The sequence below is a fragment of the Salmo salar genome, chromosome ssa18 (assembly GCF_905237065.1).
Source record: "Salmo salar chromosome ssa18, Ssal_v3.1, whole genome shotgun sequence".
Lineage (NCBI taxonomy): Eukaryota > Metazoa > Chordata > Actinopteri > Salmoniformes > Salmonidae > Salmo > Salmo salar.
In genome coordinates this window covers 12,910,701-12,930,293 of record NC_059459.1, presented here as the reverse complement: position 1 = coordinate 12,930,293, position 19,593 = coordinate 12,910,701, and the positions used below count along the sequence as shown (strand labels likewise).

Below are 19,593 nucleotides of genomic sequence, written 5' to 3'. Positions count from 1 at the left end.
TCGCTCGCTCGGAGGCTTTCTCCAGTGAGATTGATGAAAGGGAAAGAGGGATACCTAGTCAGTTGCACAACTGAATGCATTCAACCGAAATGTGTCTTCCGCATTAAACCCAATGATGAGTCTTGCTGTCGGTGCCCGTCTTGGTCAAAATTGTCAATATATTCAGAGACGACCTATCAGATCTCAGAATTTCTGGGGGGCCACTGGGGTGGCCAATCAGATTTCAGGGGGGCCGTGTGCCACCCCCTGGACACGCCACTGATGACCATATAAATTCAAATAACAGATATTCCCATTTTAAGTCAACATTCTCTGATGTGTGGAACTCCTTTTGTGGTACCATTTGAAAGTCAACATTTCTATTTTATTCTCATTTTAGTCCATTTATCAGCCAAGATATGACACCCACTCTGTATTCAAGAGCAAGCTTGTAAGCTTTTAAATGATATTAATCTCAAACGTTTATATTTTCCAGTGATGAAGACATGGATGTCTCATGGTATGGTGGGGTATGCAAAATGAGTCAACTTTGATCACCTTTATCTCCTGAATGTTTTGGCATTCAGGTCCAAAAAGAGCACTTCTACAACGGGCAAATACGTATGGAAGGTTTTGTTCAAATCAAAAGGGGTGCTGTCAAAATGTGATTGAATTCAAAAGGATTTACCTCGCTACAAAAAGATGTCCAGAACTGTAGTACCCTTTCCGTGTTCAATTCTAACTTGCCAATACTGTCTTTTATTTATATCCTTTTATTTATTTGTTTATTTGATATCTATTGGAGATAATAGAAGTCTGTGTATAGGAGAGTATATCTTACTCCAGGGAAGTGAGGGATTCTTGGTCCTTAGGGTGAAGGCTTGGTCTCATGACAGCCCTACTGAAAGGCCTTGGCCACATGTTATTGCCAAGATGTTGTTTTTGACACGCAGAACTGAACTGATGGTACAGAGGGTTGAATGTTATTTAGCTATGTTGTACAAGGCTCGTCTGATTCTGCTGTGCTTAGAGGAAGGATGTTGATGTTCTGCTCCATATGCTTGGGTACATGATTATTGATTGGTTCTCGTAAGGAACTCCACTGTTTTGGCACTCCCTAAGTCTTTCAAGTCAAGTCAGATGGATATCAGATTCCGTGAGGCCACTGGTGATCTTTTTCAATGTAGGCCTACAAGTAAGTGGGATTAAAAAGCATAGATGCACAATACTGTCCAACAGATTGCTCTTAGCTAAGTGAAGGCTATATGGATTCCAATTCATCTTCAGTAAACCTTTTTCCTGAGAAGGTCATGTTTTCTACCTGTGGGCAATAGAAAATATCCAATCTATAGTCTGATGGAAACTTTGAGATATGCTTTGGTATCAGTAAGGTGTACTTATAGATATAGGAGCACTTGCGGCTGTATTGTAAGAGTGAGTCATGTATACAGCAGTGTCCTCCCCCGTGCTCTCAGGAGGGTGCAGGGAGAGCACTGAGTCGTAGTTGGTCAGGTGTACAGATGTCTCTGCTTGAATCTGCTTAGAACTGGGATTCATACAGTCTGTTTTGTTTTTATGGATGACTGCCGCCCTTAGGTATAAAACAGCCTTCTAGTATATAAGGAGAGAGGATAGATGTAGCCAGAACGCCAGCCTTTTGTGATTATTTTCTCTTTTTTAATTTAGAATACAGTAGGGGAGAGTGGGGTAAGTTGAGCCATTTTTTACATTCAACATCACTCTGTCAAGAGAAATCTAGTATTATTTCTAATAAAGATATCTACATATATTTCAGGATGTTGTGTATCCCTGGAAATAATCATAATCCATGTAAACATTACAATTTTGAAAACATAGGGTAAGTTGAGCCGTGGGACAAGGTAAATTAAGCTGCCTACAAGTTTCTGTACTGAATTAAGTATTACCACTACATTTTTAAAACCATGTCTGTTTATTTCCCAAACACAATTCAACACAATCGCAATAGCTTTTTTTGCCTTTTAATCGTTTTAAGCATCTTTTAACACAGACTTAACACCTAACAAACACTTTTTACCTTTTTAAAACACTTTTAACATTTAACATGCGTAATTTCCCAGCTATAATGCCTTGCATTACACCTGGGAAGAAATTGCTTCAATTTGCTCAACTTGCCATTGGCAAACATTTTGACTATATTAGCCCACACAGCTACAAGGATGCAATTTCATGCTAGGTTTAGGACCTCATATCGAAGCTTATAGAGACCCCAATTGCTGTAAAGAACGATCTTTAAATGATCTAATTTGGTCTAGATACAAGCATCATGAAACCACTAACACAATCATTTGACTTCGTGAAAATCCTTTAAAAAAAAAATTTTTTTACCTAATTTGCTTACCACTTTTTCATGTGGTTTCTTCCTTCACAGACTCCATGAAATTATGACCTCTTCGTAAATATTTGGTAAAATGCTAAATTTTGTGTTTGGTTGCCTAGAAACAAGGGTGGCTAAACTTAACCCTTTGGCTTAACTTATCCCACTCTCCCCTATTATATATCTCCCATAGGCACTGTCACACGTTGGGCACATTGAACAAATTCTGTCTCCGTTCAAGCCTTTCTCCATCAGTGTGAGGCCTGATGGTAGTTGTGCTGTTTTGTAACTGGTCTCGCATCACTTCATCGCATTCAAGTCATATGCAGCCACTCTACTAGTCCTTCGGGCCAATGGGCCAATAGGGAGCCTCTGCCTGTTGTCACATGCCGCTGGCCTCCTTGGATGATTCATCCTCCATCACAAAAAAAAAAACGAATTTGAAATTATATAATCTAGCTTTGTGTCATGGATTCCGTGGCCCTGGCCTGGAGTGAAATGCTTTCAAATAGAGCCAGCGGTTGTGAGGAGGAGGGGTAGGAGGAAGACTGAGGTCAGCAGTATAGCGTAGTGATTTTGTTTGCTGTGATTATACCACTAAGCAGCTTACGTTCCTAGTGCAATAGTGGCAGACATAAGTAGTCAAATGCCAAACCCGTAGTGTCCAGTATCCCCTTCCACTCTAACCCACCATTTGTTCTCATTGCTCTAGACTAGAGTAGACAGAGACATTCTTTGTTGTCTTGAGCCTCATAGCTACTCAGTTTAACGGCTTGTTATTGGCAACAGTATTGGGCACTCGTATTATATCATCTTATGTAGGAGGATGTGCCTATGTCTCAAGTCCTCCGTGATGTTATAGAATAGTAGGGGTCAAGACCCGCGAGTGAAAAGTTTATTATGTTGTTTTTGTAGGATTCCATTTTTTTGGGTCAAAAAAGACTGTAAAATCACCAGGAATTCAGCAAAAAATGTGTTTAATCTTGGAAATCTGTTCCCAAGTATTCCCCAAAATATAAAAAGAGATGTGATCTTAAAATCAAATCAAATTTTATTTGTCACATGCGCCGAATACAACAGGTGAAACCTTACCGTGAAATGCTTACTGACAAGCCCTTAACCAACAATGCAGTTCAAGAAATAGAGTTAAGAAAATATTGATTAAATAAACTAAAGTTTAAAAAATTATAAAATCAAAAAGTAACACATGAAAATTACATAACAATAACGAGGCTTTATACAGGGGGTACTGGTACTGAGTCAATGTGCAGGGTTACAGGTTAGTTAAGGTAATTTGTAAAAACAGTGTAAAACACAGAGGTGGGGGGGTCAATGTAAATAGTCCGGGTGGCCATTTGATGAATTGTTCAGCAGCCTTATGGCTTGGGGGTAGAAGCTGTTAAGCAGCCTTTTGGTCCTAGATTTGGCGCTCCGGTACTGCTTGCCGTGTGGTAGCAGAGAGAAAGGCCTCAGACAGTCTATGACTTGGGTGACTGGAGTCTTTAACAATTTTTTGGGCCTTCCTTTGACACCACCTAGTAAATAGGTCCTGGATGTCAGGAACCTTGGCCCCAGTGATGTACTGGGTCGTACGCACTACCCTCTGTAGCGCCTTACGGTCAGATGCCGAGCAGTTGCCATACCAGGCGGTGATGCAATCGGTCAGGATGCGCTCGATGTTGCAGCTGTAGAACTTTTTTAGGATCTGGGGACCCATGCCAAATCTTTTCAGTCTTCTGAGGGGGGAAATGTGTTGTCTTGCCCTCTTCACAACGGTCTTGGTGTGTTTGGACCATGATAGTTTGTTGGTGATGTGGACACCAAGGAACTTGAAACTCTCCACCCGCTCCACTTCAGCCCTGTCGATGGTAATGGGGGCCGGTTCGAACAGCTGAACCATCAAGAGCATCCTATTGTCCACGGTCATCTCCTTTGTACTGCTCACATTGAGGAAGAGGTTGTTGTCCTGGCACCACACTGCCAGGTCTCTGACCACCTCCTTATAGGCTGTCACATCGTTGTCGGTGATCAGGCCTACCACTGTTGTGTCATCAGCAAACTTAATGATGGTGTTGGAGTCATGCTTGGCCACGCAGTCGTGGGTGAATAGGGAGTACAGGAGGGGACTAATCACGCACCCCTGAGGGGCCCCAGTGTTGAGGATCAGCGTGGCAGATGTGTTGTTGCCTACCCTTACCACCTGGAGGTGGCCCATCTGGAAGTCCAGGATCCAGTTGCAGAGGGAGGTGTTTAGTCCCAGGATCCTTAGCTTAGTGATGAGTGGACACTATGGTGTTGAACGCTGAGCTGAGGTCAATGAACAGCATTCTCACATAGGTGTTCCTTTTGTCCAGGTGGGAAAGGGCAATGTGGAGTGCAATTGAGATTGCATCATCTTTGGATCTGTTGAGGCGGTATGCGAATTGGAGTGGGTCTAGTGTTTCCGGCATGATGTCATTGATGTGAGCCATGACCAGCCTTTCAAAGCACTTCATGGCTACTGAAGTGAATGCTACGGGGCGGTAATCATTTAGGCAGGTTACCTTCGCTTTCTTGGGCACAGGGACTATGGTGGTCTGTTTGAAACATGTTGGTATTACAGACTCGGTCAGGGAGAGTGTCACGGATCCCTCCGGAACTGTCATTACGCAAACCTGGTCCCTATTCTTATTTGATTAGTAATTGTATAAGTGTGCCCTTTGTTCACCATTGTCCTGTCTATTATTGTTCCAATGGCCGTTGGTCGTGTGAGTACCTGTGCTTTGTTTTGGCTTTTGTGCCACGTATATTGTGCATATGATTACGGGTCTCCTCCCGTGTGATAATCATTGTGCGAGTGTGTATTTATTCGAGGTACTCCCCGCTCTTTTCTTTGGGTTTCTACCCTGTGTTTTGTATACGTGTTTGTTTGGTCTTCGTCCCCGTGCCTTTACACGGCACGCTGTAATTTGGGAAATAAAAACCCCTATTACGCATTCCTGCCCCTGTCTCCCGATCCCTTATACCAACGTGACAGAGAGGTTGAAAATGTCAGTCCGCGGCTTTGTGAATGTTGACCTGATTAAAGGTCTTGCTCACAACGGCTACGGAGAGCGTGATCACACAGTCATCCAGAACAGCTGGTCCTCTCATGCATGCTTCAGTGTTTCTTGCCTCGAAGCGAGCATAAAAGGCATTTAGCTCGTCTGGTAGGCTCTCATCACTGGGCTGCTCATGGTTGGGTTTCCCTTTGTAGTCCGTAATATTTTTCAAGCCCTGCCACGTCCGACGAGCATCAGATCCGGTGTAGTAGGATTCAATCTTGGTCCTTTACTGACGCTTTGTCTGTCTGATGCTTTGTCTGAGGCCATAGCGGGATTTCTTATTAGCGTCCAGGTTAGTGTCCCATTCCTTGAAAGCAGCAGCTCTAGCCTTTAGCTCGGTGCGGATGTTGCCTGTAATCCATGGCTTCTGGTTGGGAAATGTACGCACGGTCACTGTAGTGACGACTTCGTTGATGCGCTTATTGATGAAGCCGGTGACTAAGGTGGTATGCTCCTCAATGCCATTGGATGAATCCCGGGACATATTCCAGTCTGTGTTAGCAAAACAGTCCTGTAGCATAGCATCCGCGTCATCTGACCACTTCCGTATTGAGCGAGTCACTGGTACTTCCTGCTTTAGTTTTTGCTTGTAAGCAGGAATCAGGAGAATAGAATTATGGTCAGATTTGACAAATGGAGGGTGATGGAGAGCTTTGTATGCGTCTCTGTGTGTGGAGACAAAGGTGGTTTTTTTCCCCTCTGGTTGCACATGTGACATGCTGGTAGAAATTAGGTAATACATTATAGTTATTTTCAAGTACAATCTCTTATTGGGCTTAGTTGTGGTCAATTTGCAGTGTACAAATTATTCATAATATACAGTGGGGTACGAAATTATTGACACTTGATAAAGATGAGCCATTGATAAAGAAAATACTGAGCTGTCCAATTTTTTGGGGTGAAATTGTATTATTTTATACTAATACAATTGCTCAGAGAAATAGATTTTGTTTAACAAGTAAAACACATTTTTTTCTCAACAGCAGGGGTCAAAATTATTGACACCTCTAAATATTAATGGAAATAAAGTTGTCAAAAGTTTAACTACATCAAGCTGGTGACTCTACAAATATTTTGGATGCATTTGCAGTTTGTTTTGGTTGTGTTTCAGATTATGTTGTGTCCAATAGAAATTGATGGTATATAACATAATTGTGCCATTTTGGAGTTACTTTCATTGTAAATGAGAATATAATACGTTTGTTAACACTCTACATTAACGTGGATGCTATTGTGATTACATTTAATCCTGAATGAGCCGTGAATAATGATGAATGAGAAAGTTACAGAGGGTCAAATATCATATCCCCAAGACATGCTAACCTCTCACCATTACCAATAACAGATATTACTTGTTAAACAAAATCTCTTTCTCTGAGAAATTGTATTAGTATAAAATAATATAATTTCCCTATTTTTTTGCATACAATATAGCTCAGTATTTTGATTATTTATTTTTCAGACAGTTGTTATTTCTCATCTTTCTCAGGGGTATCAATAATTTCGGACCCCACTGTATATTATTATAATGTTCCGCAAAACCATCTGCTCCAACAAAAATCATCCCGTGGCTGAATCTAATTGCGTGTGAGCTTCCCCAGAGAAACTGTCACATACCAGGGTCATTTGTGGGGAGTGTGACAACATTGAGATAATGAAATAGACCCCCTGTGAGAAATTTGACTGTATGGTGTCAAAGTGTCTGTTTTGTGTCGGTTGGGGCAGGCTGTATTGACCAGGAAGGCCCTGGTCTGGTCAGTGGAGAAGATGGTGCCATACATAGAGATCCTTTTAAATTACTAGAGGGGTTATGTCATAAACCCTAAAAGTTCCATAATGGGGTAAAAATGTCAGCCATATTGGTCAGAGAGAAATCCAAACAAGTCTAATTGGAATGAATGGCAGTAGAGGCATAATCCTGATTTTACTAATGCAGGAAAATCAAAGTAAGGCATGTGATATTTCAGAAATTGTGTAATAGAATTGTCAACCGAAAATATTGTCATATAATTATAAATACAGTGTATACTGGTTTTACACCCATTTTCTGTATAAATAGCCTCTACAATATATGTAAACAGACCATAAATGTCTAAATGTTTGTTTTCACAGAAAGCTGTGAGTTATTATATGATACATTTACAATACTTGTTGCATTTACAACTTGTCTAAGTCCTATCACCACATGTAGAGCTAATATTAACAATACGCATGTCAGTCTTTCATGGCTCAGAGTGGAGGAGAGATTGACTTCATCACTACTTGTTTTTGTAATAAGTGTTGACATACTGAATGCACTGAGCTGTCTGTTTAAACTACTAGCACACAGCTCGGACACCCATGCAAACCCCACAAGACATGCCACCAGAGGTCTCTTCACAATCCCCAAGAACAGAACAGACGATGGGAGGCGCACAGTACTACATAGAGCCATGACTACATGGAACTTTATTCCACATCAAGTAACTGATGCAAGCAGTAGAATCGGATTTTAAAAAACAGATAAAAATACAATTTATGGAACAGCAGGGACTGTGAAGAGACACACACACAGTTACAGACACACACATAACGCACACTCACTGTATATACACGTACATTGTAATGTTGTTGTATGGTGATATTATACATTTTGTATTGTAGATATATAGTGGTGTAATAATGTATGATGTACTGTTTTATCTTTTGTTTTATGTGTGATGCAAGTGCCTTAATGTATTTGGACCCCAGGAAGAGTAGCTGCTATGGGGATCCGTAATAAATACAATACAAATCAACCGATTTCAGCCAGTGTATCTATGGCTGTGGATTGACTGCATTGTTTGAATAGAATGTTGGCATATTGGCAGTTCATTTGAAAAATGTATGGAATCATTCCTCCAGTAGACACACAATTTGCAACTTAGACCCCCTGCTTTTATAGTAAAATAGATCCTGTTACCAACTGGTATTGTATATATTTATGAACGTGTTTTATAACCTTTGATACCAAGTCTTGGCAATTTAAAGCCAGTTTCTCATGTATTGGTACTTGTATTGCCCAGTACAATTGAGAAATCTATGTGCCGCTCTCTAAGGCTCTTCTCAAATGTAGATTTATTGGGACTGTTGTCTGTGCCCCAGATTCCAGCCTCTCCCTCTTATTCAGTTCCTTGTGTTCTTGAAAAACGGCTCAACCCTCACGTCTATGTCCTTGACCATAATCCTCCTTTGTTTCAAGTGTTTCTCATACCCACTCGATTGCATGGTCTTATCCCACAATGCAAATTGACGCACTACAATATATCTCACATCCAAACATGTTCTGACCCTTTGAAATGGGTCATTCATGTAAATCCTATTCATTTAAGCTGACATGATAGTAAAGCACTCACGCCAAGTGTGCTTAAACATTATGCAACAAGCAACAACACACTAGATCAAGGCTGTTCAATTCCGGTCCCGGAGGGCCGAAACACCTATGGACCTGTGTGTGAGGTGGAGTCTGCATGCCTCCATGCCACAGCGTCATGCCATTTTCCTCAGTTCCGTGTGGAGACCTTGATGTTCATTGTCCAGGAAAAGAGGAGGAGGAGGGGTGCTGTGGTTTCATGAAAGCCTAGTTGCATAAGGGAGTCTGAATTTTAAAACAGTAGCTAGTGTCGTGGAATATTGCCTCAGAAACATAACACTCTTACGAGAACTTGTGAATTCAATGTAGACTGTAAAACAGAGTAGCAAAGCCGAGCCCTTCCATGGAAGGACCGTATTACACACGTAACAGAGCCGAGCCCTTCCATGAAAAAGACTAAATTCTCATATTACAGAGTCCTGCCTTTATAGGATTCTGTCTTTGCATAACGTATAGAGTCCCCTCCCTCTATATGAAAATAGCTTTCCTTGACCTTTCTCCATTATTATCTCTCCATCTCAGTTCTTGCTTGTTAACACCCACATATGACAGCTGTATAGGTTATAATGGTAGCAGGCCCTGGTCATATATGTTTACGATTACATTTTAGTCATTTAGCAGACGCTCTTATCCAGAGCGACTTACAGTAGTGAATGCATACATTTCATACATTTTTTCTCTCCGTACTGGTCCCCCGTGGGAATCGAACCCACAACCCTGGCGTTGCAAACACCATGCTCTACCAACTGAGCCACACGGGACCATTCCTTATATGGCTATTCTGTCTCAGCTCTTCAAAGTGGACAGCCTAAATGCTGCTAATAATGGAAACGTAATCATAGTCATGAGTTTTGCTCCCACACTAGCTGTGTGGAATAACAGGGTTTCACAACTCTAAGGGTTCAATTGAGCCAGGGTAAATAACGTGGAGGTCTATGAATGGAGGTGTATGAGTCTCACACTTTATCCCCGATGTTAGCATTGGACACAAAATGGTGGGATGACAAAATGACAGAACAAGTGTATAATGTTTTCGGAAGTTATGAATCACTATCTAGCCCAGGGTTCTCCAACCCTGTTCCTGGAGAGCTACCCTCTGTAGGTTTTCGCTCCAACCCCAGTTGTAACTAACTGGATTCAGCTTCTCAACCAGCTAGATTCGGTTTGGAGCGAAAACCTCCAGGAACAGGGTTGGAGTGAAAACCTATAGGAAGGTATTTCACTGGTCACCCCCAAAGCCAATTCCTCCTTTGGCCGTCTTTCCTTCCAGTTCTCTGCTGCCAATGACTGGAACGAACTGCAAAAATCACTGAAGCTGGAGACTCATATCTCCCTCACTAGCTTTAAGCACCAGCTGTCAGAGCAGCTTACAGATCACTGCACCTGTACATAGCCCATCTGTAAATAGCCCATCCAACTACCTCATCCCCATACTGTATTTATTTATTTATCTTGCTTCTTTGCACCCCAGTATCTCTACTTGCACATTCCTCTTCTGCACATCTATCACTCCAGTGTTTAATTGGTATATTGTAATTACTTCGCCACCATGGCCTATTTCTTGCCTTACCTCCCTTGTCTTACCTCATTTGCACACACTGTATATAGACTTTTTCTACTGTATTATTGACTGTATGTTTGTTTATTCCATGTGTAACTCTATGTGTCAAACTGCTTTGCTTTATCTTGGCCAGGTCGCAGTTGTAAATGAAAACTTGTTCTCAACTAGCCTACCCGGTTAAATGTGAAATAAAAATAAATAAAGCTCTCCAGGAACAAGGTTGTAGTTAAAACCTATAGGAAGGTATCTCTCCAGGAACAGGGTTGGAGTTAAAACCTATAGGAAGGTAGCTCTCCAGGAACAAGGTTGTAGTTAAAACCTATAGGAAGGTATCTCTCCAGGAACAGGGTTGGAGTTAAAACCTATAGGAAGGTATCTCTCCAGGAACAGGGTTGGAGTTAAAACCTATAGGAAGGTATCTCTCCAGGAACAGGGTTGTAGTTAAAACCTATAGGAAGGTAGCTCTCCAGGAACAGGGTTGGAGTTAAAACCTATAGGAAGGTAGCTCTCCAGGAACAGGGTTGGAGTTAAAACCTATAGGAAGGTATCTCTCCAGGAACAGGGTTGGAGTTAAAACCTATAGGAAGGTATCTCTCCAGGAACAGGGTTGGAGTTAAAACCTATAGGAAGGTATCTCTCCAGGAACAGGGTTGGAGTTAAAACCTATAGGAAGGTAGCTCTCCAGGAACAGGGTTGGAGTTAAAACCTATAGGAAGGTAGCTCTCCAGGAACAGGGTTGGAGTTAAAACCTATAGGAAGGTAGCTCTCCAGGAACAGGGTTGGAGTTAAAACCTATAGGAAGGTAGCTCTCCAGGAACAGGGTTGGAGTTAAAACCTATAGGAAGGTATCTCTCCAGGAACAGGGTTGGAGTTAAAACCTATAGGAAGGTATCTCTCCAGGAACAGGGTTGGAGTTAAAACCTATAGGAAGGTATCTCTCCAGGAACAGGGTTGGAGAGCCCTGATCTAGACATACAGCATATCATTGATCTTCCCATCCTTTCTCCTCCTCAGATGCGCCCCTTATTGACCGGGAGGAGCTGTTTGTGCAGAAGCTACGGCAGTGCTGCGTGCTCTTTGACTTTGTCACGGACCCTCTGAGCGACCTGAAGTACAAGGAGGTGAAGCGTGCCGGTCTGAATGAGATGGTGGAGTACATCACGCACAACCGCGATGTGGTCACCGAGTCCATCTATCCAGAGGGTGTCATCATGGTAAAAAGAGATACATGCACCTACTGTACATAAAACCCTGTCAAAGTGTGGAAGGTTTTGGGCCTGTATTTAATCACTATGTTCAGGGGAAGGTTGTGGGTATAAACATGCTGTCACGGCCCCCTGTCACCTCAGTATGCCACATCCTGACTCTGTGTTCAATAATGACTTTGGCTTGGCCTGGCTCAGGATTCCACCCAGCACAGTAGGGGGAGAGAATCAGCATCAAACCCTTGAGGAGCACCCAAAGGTCATTATTTATGTCAGTGATAAGTCAGATCAAGCCAAATCCCCCTGGAAGCCTTTAAGTCTCTCCCTCTCTTTTCCCCCCTGGGCTATTATCTGCCTCTCTCTTCCCCCTCTATCTTACTTCCTGGGGTATTCTCCCTCTCTCTTCCCCCCTGGGGAATTCTGTCCCTCCTCCCCCTGTCGTACTCTCCCTCTCTCGTCCCCTCTGAGGTACTCCCTCCCTCTCTCATCCCCCCTGGGGAATTCTGTCCCTCCTCCCCCGTCGTACTCTCCCTCTCTCCTCCCCTCTGAGGTACTCCCTCCCTCTCTCCTCCCCGCGGGGTATTATTTCACCCTCTTCTTTCCCTCTCTCCTCCCCCTGGGTCATTCTCTCCCCCTCCGCTTGTGACAAATTTGAGCATCGTGCTCAACGAGTAATAAGCGTGCACTGGTAAATGTTGAACAATTATCCATCACAAATTATAGCCCATACATCTGCTCTTCCTTTGAGCATCTGTGAATTGTTGGCCATGCACCACAACACTGGCCTCATGTGAATCGGCCACTCTGTATATCGTTCCACTTCTTCCTCTCTTTCTCCTACGTCCTCCCTTTCTCTCTCCCTCGCCCCTCCTTTCTCTCTGTCCCCATCCCACTGTATATCTTTCCCTTCCCCGCTGTCCATCACTGTCCCTCTTTCAAAACTACCACCTCCTGTTCCCTTTCTGCTGTCGTCTCTCCCTCTCCCAGTGTTCTGTAATGAGGCTGAGGTTGGGCGATGGAGCTGTGGAGCCAGGCAGGCTATTTCCAGCCTCTCTCTCTCTCTCCTCTGTGCCAAAGGGGCTCTGTGCTGCGGCAGCCTCGGGCCGAGACAAGAAGCAGGTGCTGGGGAAGCGTTGCGTCAGCTGCAGGGATGCAGGCAGAGGGATGCTCTCCCAGTGGCAGTGTTAGCAGGGCTAACCTAAACAGCCTTTAAACAAGAGTTAGCAGGGTTACCTTATAAACTGCCCTTACTAGGGCCTTTCTCATTGGTAGGCAGAGGAGGCCAGGGCACACTGTGCTCTGATCGTATGGAAGTTGGCCCTTTTGCGTGGTATCAGATGGGTTGTGCTGTGCTGTGTTTTTCCTAACATTTACAATCGAATGGCAGCTTTAGCGTTGTTGATTGTTGCCATGTTGATTGACATCTCTCCTCTGCCCTGTTCAGTTTTCAATCAACTTGTTCAGGACCCTACCACCATCCTCCAACCCCACGGGGGCTGAGTTTGACCCCGAGGAGGACGAGCCCACACTGGAGGCTGCCTGGCCACACCTACAGGTAACGTGTGTGTGTGTGTGTGTGTGTGTGTGTGTGTGTGTGTGTGTGTGTGTGTGTGTGTGTGTGTAAGCGTGAATATTTTCTTACATTTGAAATTTAGACTATAATAGTTTTTTCGCCCCTTCAGTATTTTCAGCCTCAAATCACACCAACCTTTTATCTCAAGCTCATCTTTTTCTTCCCTCTAGCTGGTGTATGAATTCTTCTTACGATTCCTGGAGTCCCCTGATTTCCAGCCTAATGTCGCAAAAAAATACATTGACCAAAAGTTTGTACTGTCTGTAAGTATCCCTCTCCTCCTCCAACAAAACACAAACTGCACTCCCTGTAACTGCTGAGCTGTTGAAATATTTAATTGGCAGTATGTGTAATATCCTGCCGCCCAGGCAGTTGGGAATTATGCTGTGTGGGTGTGTGTGTGTGTGTGTGTGTGTGTGTGTGTGTGTGTTCACTCATACCTTGACCAGCTTCCGTCTCCCGCCCACACAGTAGAGAGACATGAGAGCTGAGAGGGAATTAGCAAGGATCACTTTGCTCCATCTGACCACATGATGCTTCCCATCCACCGCTGCTGGGAATGAATGTTAAGGACTTGAGTCAGCCTACTCACTTTCTGAGTGCTGGCCTGGGCTCCAAACACACATGACCTTGCATTATGTTATGGCAAAACCCAGCCTCTATCAAATCTCATGGCAGTGTCATTTTGTTTTCACCGCACCACTTAACACTATGTGCTACATGTTCAGGAACACTTTTGTGTATCAGTGAATGGACTATTTGTCTGGCGAATAGTATATTTTCTACCTTTGCCTGATTGAAAAAAATGTTTTTGCCTCTACGTTTGCAAGTGTCCCATTTGTATCTGTTGTATTGAGTAGTGCTAGTTTCTTGAATACATATGCTGGTCATGTCCCTCCTCCACCCCCACAGCTCCTGGAGCTGTTTGACAGTGAAGACCCCAGGGAGCGGGACTTCCTGAAGACCATCCTCCACAGGATCTACGGCAAGTTCCTGGGCCTCCGGGCCTACATCCGCAGACAGATCAACAACATATTCTACAGGTGAGATATGGCTTTTACACCAGTTATGTCTGTCCATAGAAATAGAATTACACCCAATGTGGCTGCCGGTCCACCTAACACAGAATGCTGACTTGATTGGGGAGATGCCCGTTCTAGTTATTCTGTTTCTATGCGTCTGTCTTGCAAGCAGCTACATCTCTCGCCATTGAAATCTACTCACAGAGTGTGATTGAGTGAGTCTGTCTGTTCTTGGGAGGATAGATATGTAACCGCAACAAAGGAAAAAAACGCAAGGTTGTCAAATGTTGAGGTTGTGTTTGATGTATGTAAGAAGATGTGTCAGTATATCTGTTATCTGTGCAATGTAATCGATAGTTGACCTTGGTCTGGTCTCATATTGCAGGTTTATATATGAAACGGAGCATCACAATGGAATCGCAGAGCTCTTAGAAATCTTAGGAAGGTGAGTGCACACTGCACAGTGTACTATCACCTCAACACATTCTCTTTTACCATTCACCTAAAACAAATCTTCCCTTGTCCCTTATCCCCAGCATAATCAACGGCTTTGCCCTGCCATTGAAAGAGGAGCACAAAATGTTCCTGATCCGAGGGCTGCTGCCGCTTCACAAAGTGAAGTCACTCAGCGTCTACCACCCCCAGGTATCGTAGTGCTCTGAAAGGCCCCCCCCCCCACACAGCATGAGGGTGAGACGTGCCTCTCGTTTAAGTTCCTGCTGATATGCTCTTACTCATACGACTTGTCTCTCTCTTTATCTCTCCACAGCTGGCATATTGCGTTGTGCAGTTCTTGGAAAAGGACAGCAGTCTAACTGAACCGGTGAGTTTGGCATATATATATATATATATATATATATATATATATATGTATATATATATATATATATATATATATATATATATATATATATGTTAATACTCATCATAAAGTGAAAGGCGCCGTCTAGAGGAAGTTGCCGCCCCTATTTTGACGTAATTCCTGTCCTGAAGCGGAAATGCTTGGATTTGGTTCCACCTCAGAAGAATGACGTAGGCTCCTAATACATACATATTCACGAATTGGGGGTGGGAACGTCGTGGAGATTTCCACGTGGAGTGGAGAAACAACGACAAATAGGGCACTGACAGTCACTGAAGCTAGCTAGAATGCTAACCTTATCTAGCTAGCTATCTTGCTAACCTTAACTAGCTAGCTAATGTTATTTGTTTTTGCTGGGTTTTTTTTTTACTACACATATTCAAAACATTATCCAGCTGGCTAGGCTATGGTTGGTTCTGGAGCTGAATTTGTCATAAGCATTAGAAATTGTTAGAAAGAGTAAGATGAAGCTCCGGCAATATGGATACCTATTGAACGGTTTGGGCTAGAGATGTATTTTTCTACGTTGTGTTGGACACGGTGAAAACCTTTGTTGGGCTGTTGAAAAGCTTTTCGGCTGCGGTATGTCAAAGCCAAGTCAGCCCGTGCTCTTGGTTCTCACAGGGGAAGTGAAATGATAGGCTACAATGACTTTGCTCATGATGCACGCCGCAAATGATATCGACACCCTGAGTGCATCGGACACTAAACACCAATACAAATGTAACAACAGCACAACAAAACATCAACAAGTTCCTTGAATAATTTTTCACGGGTGCCTTTTTCATTATAGGATAGACACTTGTGGTTTCTAGCTGCACCAATCAAAGCAGTGGAGTGTAGTGAAGCAAAACCTTAGTGGTCAAAACCAAACTAGTTAAAATATATGGATTATGAAAATGTTCAGTGGAGGTGCAAAAACATCCAGATTTTTTGCTGGATTTTTGCTGTTTGTGGGCGTTGAATGTTAATTTTGTGTTAATTATTTAACCCTGAGGTGATCATGGGCCTGCTGAAGTTCTGGCCTAAGACCCACAGCCCCAAAGAGGTGATGTTCCTCAACGAGCTGGAGGAGATCCTGGACGTCATCGAGCCCTCTGAGTTCGTCAAGATCATGGAGCCACTGTTCAGACAGCTGGCCAAGTGTGTGTCCAGTCCACACTTCCAGGTACACTACGCCTGCCTCAAGCTCACTCACGCTACTGTGTTTACTCATTCTGCTTCATTGCCCCAAACATAACAGAATATAAAATTGCCTTCAGGAAGGAAAAATAACTTGTCATGTCAACTGAAAGTAATTAGTATTAGAATCGAGTGCGATATTCTGTCATGAACAGGAACTATACAATACCCACAATAGAAGAAGACTGCTTTGGTAGGTGACAAGGGGTGTATTGTCTCTGATTGCCTCCTGTGTTGTGCTCTCAAGGTGGCAGAGAGGGCGCTGTACTACTGGAACAACGAGTACATTATGAGCCTGATCAGCGACAATGCAGCCAAGATCCTCCCCATCATGTTCCCTGCTCTCTACAAGAACTCCAAGAGCCACTGGAACAAGTACGACCCCTGCAGCCAAGTCAATTGAAAGATCAATGCTCCTGCTGAACTTGCGTGCATCCAAAACAAGCCTGGCTATTAGAACCCTGGGTTCACATCTGAGAGAACAAATCTATGAATTGTTGTAATGGAAGAAAATACAATTTGCAATAGTGCAGAAATATTGTTTCTCCCCCTGAAAATAGGACGCTGGATCCTTTTGAATATAATCCATCAAAACATTTGATGTACAGCACTCTCTGAAATATGCATTTCAATGATTCATTGTATGTTAACTTGCACATATTACATTGTGTTACATGCCCTTCCTCTCTTCAGGACAATCCATGGGCTGATCTACAACGCCCTGAAGCTCTTCATGGAGATGAACCAGAAGCTGTTTGATGACTGCACCCAGCAGTACAAGGCTGAGAAACAGAAGTGAGTTCACTTGGCATGTTCAAAGAGGACATCTGCATGGTCTTCTAGTAAATCAGCACCTTCCTTTATTCCCATCTGGAACTATTGATCCTCTCCCTCAAAGCACAGTAAAATGCCAAGCCAGCTGATTTCCTGGTTGGCTCCAACTCCGTAGTTTTTGTTGCTGATGTGTTTTCAGAGAGAAGTGCAAGCTGAAGGAGCGTGAGGAGGTCTGGCACAAGATAGAGGAGCTGGCCAAGCATAACCCGCAGGTGATCCCTATGGCAGGATGTCAAAAACACCACTACCCTATCCCCATGCATTGTGGAACATTCACATCACGTTGTTCCAGGGAGTAGGCTCAGGAAATGAGACACTGCAGTTTATTTCCATATACACATTTGTAGATGGACACTGCATAATTGGATTTGCCCCCAAAAAGTGTACTGTATGTAGTATCAAATGAATGGTCCCTAGCAACACGCATCCCGTCTGTTGTTCTGATCCTGCAAATACAGGTAACTGCCAAAATAATGGAAACAAAGTATATTGAAAGTAGGTGCTTCCACACAAGCGTTGTTCCTGAGTTAATTACGCAATTAGCATCCCATAATGCTAAGGGTCATGTATTTTGGAAAGAAGTAGAGGAGGGTGCTCAACCAACGTAAGTCGAGGTGCAACCAAAAAATGTAATCATCATTGCAAAGGAAAAGGCGCAACACTCGCTCACCATCAAAACGTTTCTTATTTAAGCAAGGTTAAAAGAGAAATGTTTCGGCCTACAATGGCCTTCATCAGAATAATCACACTAAGGGAATGGTCAAGTTCATATACGGCGAGTTTTTGCTCCTCCCTTGTACTTGGTTGATGAATTAAGGCCACTAATTAGTAAATAACTCCCCTCACGTGGTTGTCGAGGTCAAAAATCCGCAGACACTAGGACCTCCATGGAATGAGTGTGACACCCCTGATATAGGGCCTTGAAACTCAACTCTGGACCTCGAAGCCAGTGCCACTGCTTGTTTTCATTGTTCCCCTCCAATCACGGACTGATTTAGACCTGGAACACCAGGTAGGTGCAATTTATTTTAAGATGGAACAGAAACAGAGTTTGAAGGCCCTATATGAACTTGTCCATTCCCTTAGTGTGATTATTCTGAAGGTTTTAATCTTTCTTAAATAAAACGTGTTTTTAAAGGCGAGTGAGTGTTTTGCCTTTTCCTTTGCAGGCCAGTATTTTGGCTACCATGGCTATGGCCCCATAGGATGACAATGCCCCCATCCACAGGGCACGAGTGGTCGCTGAATGGTTTGATGAGCATGAAAATAATGTTAACCATATGCCATGGCCATCTCAGTCACCAGATCTCAACCCAATTGAACACTTCTAGGAGATTCTGGAGCAGCGCCTGAGACTGTGTTTTCCACCACCGTTAACAAAACGCCAAATGATGTAATTTCTCGCGGAAGAATGGTGTTGCATCCCTCCAGTAGAGTTCCAGACATGTGTAGAATCTATGTCAAGGTGGATTGAAGCTGTTCTAACTAGTGGTGGCCCAAACCCCTATTAAGACACTGTGTGTTGGACTCCCTAGTGGCGCAGCAGTCTAACGCCGTACCCAAACCGGCTGCGCGCAAATTGATTTTGTCCCCCCACACCAAACGCGATCACGACACGCAGGTTGAAATATCAAAACAAACTCTGAACCAATTATATTAATTTGAGGACAGGTCAAAAAGCATGAAACATTTATGGCAATTTAGCTAGCTAGCTTGCAGTTGATAGCTAATTTGTCCTATTTAGATCGCTTGCTGTTTCTAGCAAATTTGTCCTGGGATCTAAACGTTGAGTTGTTATTTTACCTGAAATGCACAAGGTCCTCTACTTGGACAATTAATCCACACATAAAACGGTCAACTAAATCGTTTCTAGTCATCTCTCCTCCTTCCAGGCTTTTTCTTCTTTGGACTTTATATGGCGCTTGGCATCTAACTTTCTTAGTTACCACGACGACCGACCAAACTCAGTTCATCTTTCAATCACCCACGTGGGTATAACCAATGAGGAGATGGCATGTGGGTATCTGCTTCTATAAACCAATGAGGAGATGGGAGAGGCATGACTTGCACCACGTTCAGCGTCACAAATAAAACTGTTCTGTTTTAGCGATTGGCAACGCAGATGCTTGTTGGCACGCGCGAGCAGTATGGGTGCAATAATTGAATAGCATGTATGTTGATATTTATTTTTGCAACACTTACACACATGACGCGAACGGTGTGGTCAGCATGTAATGCACTTCATCGCAGTGCTTGAGGCGACACTACAGACCCGGGTTCAATCCCAGGCTGTGTTACAACTGGCCGTGACCGGGAGTCCCATCGTCCGGGATAGGGGAGGGTTTAGCCGGGGGGGCTGTACTTGGCTCATCGCGCTCTAGCGACTCCTTGTGGCAGGCCGGGCACCTGCAGGCTGACTCCGGTCATCAGTTGAACAGTCTTTCCTTCGACACATTGGTGCATCTGGCTTCCGTGTTAAGCAGGCGGGTGTTAAGAAGCGCGGTTTGGCAGGTCATGTTTCAGAGGACGCATGACTCGACCTTTG

The 19,593-nt window shown here is 43.5% G+C and overlaps 1 protein-coding gene across 1 annotated transcript in view; it reads left to right on the top strand.

The window, feature by feature from the left end:
- LOC106576729 (serine/threonine-protein phosphatase 2A 56 kDa regulatory subunit delta isoform) overlaps nt 1-19,593 on the top strand; it is a 50,848-nt gene that overhangs the window by 24,227 nt on the left and 7,028 nt on the right. Inside the window, exons 4-14 of the mRNA XM_014154079.2 lie at nt 11,385-11,584; nt 13,020-13,130; nt 13,319-13,411; nt 14,061-14,191; nt 14,556-14,615; nt 14,707-14,815; nt 14,940-14,993; nt 16,030-16,200; nt 16,462-16,589; nt 16,908-17,009; nt 17,188-17,260. Coding sequence (XP_014009554.1) covers nt 11,385-11,584; nt 13,020-13,130; nt 13,319-13,411; nt 14,061-14,191; nt 14,556-14,615; nt 14,707-14,815; nt 14,940-14,993; nt 16,030-16,200; nt 16,462-16,589; nt 16,908-17,009; nt 17,188-17,260 — 1,232 coding nt within the window. The remainder of the gene's footprint in view (nt 1-11,384; nt 11,585-13,019; nt 13,131-13,318; nt 13,412-14,060; nt 14,192-14,555; nt 14,616-14,706; nt 14,816-14,939; nt 14,994-16,029; nt 16,201-16,461; nt 16,590-16,907; nt 17,010-17,187; nt 17,261-19,593) is intronic.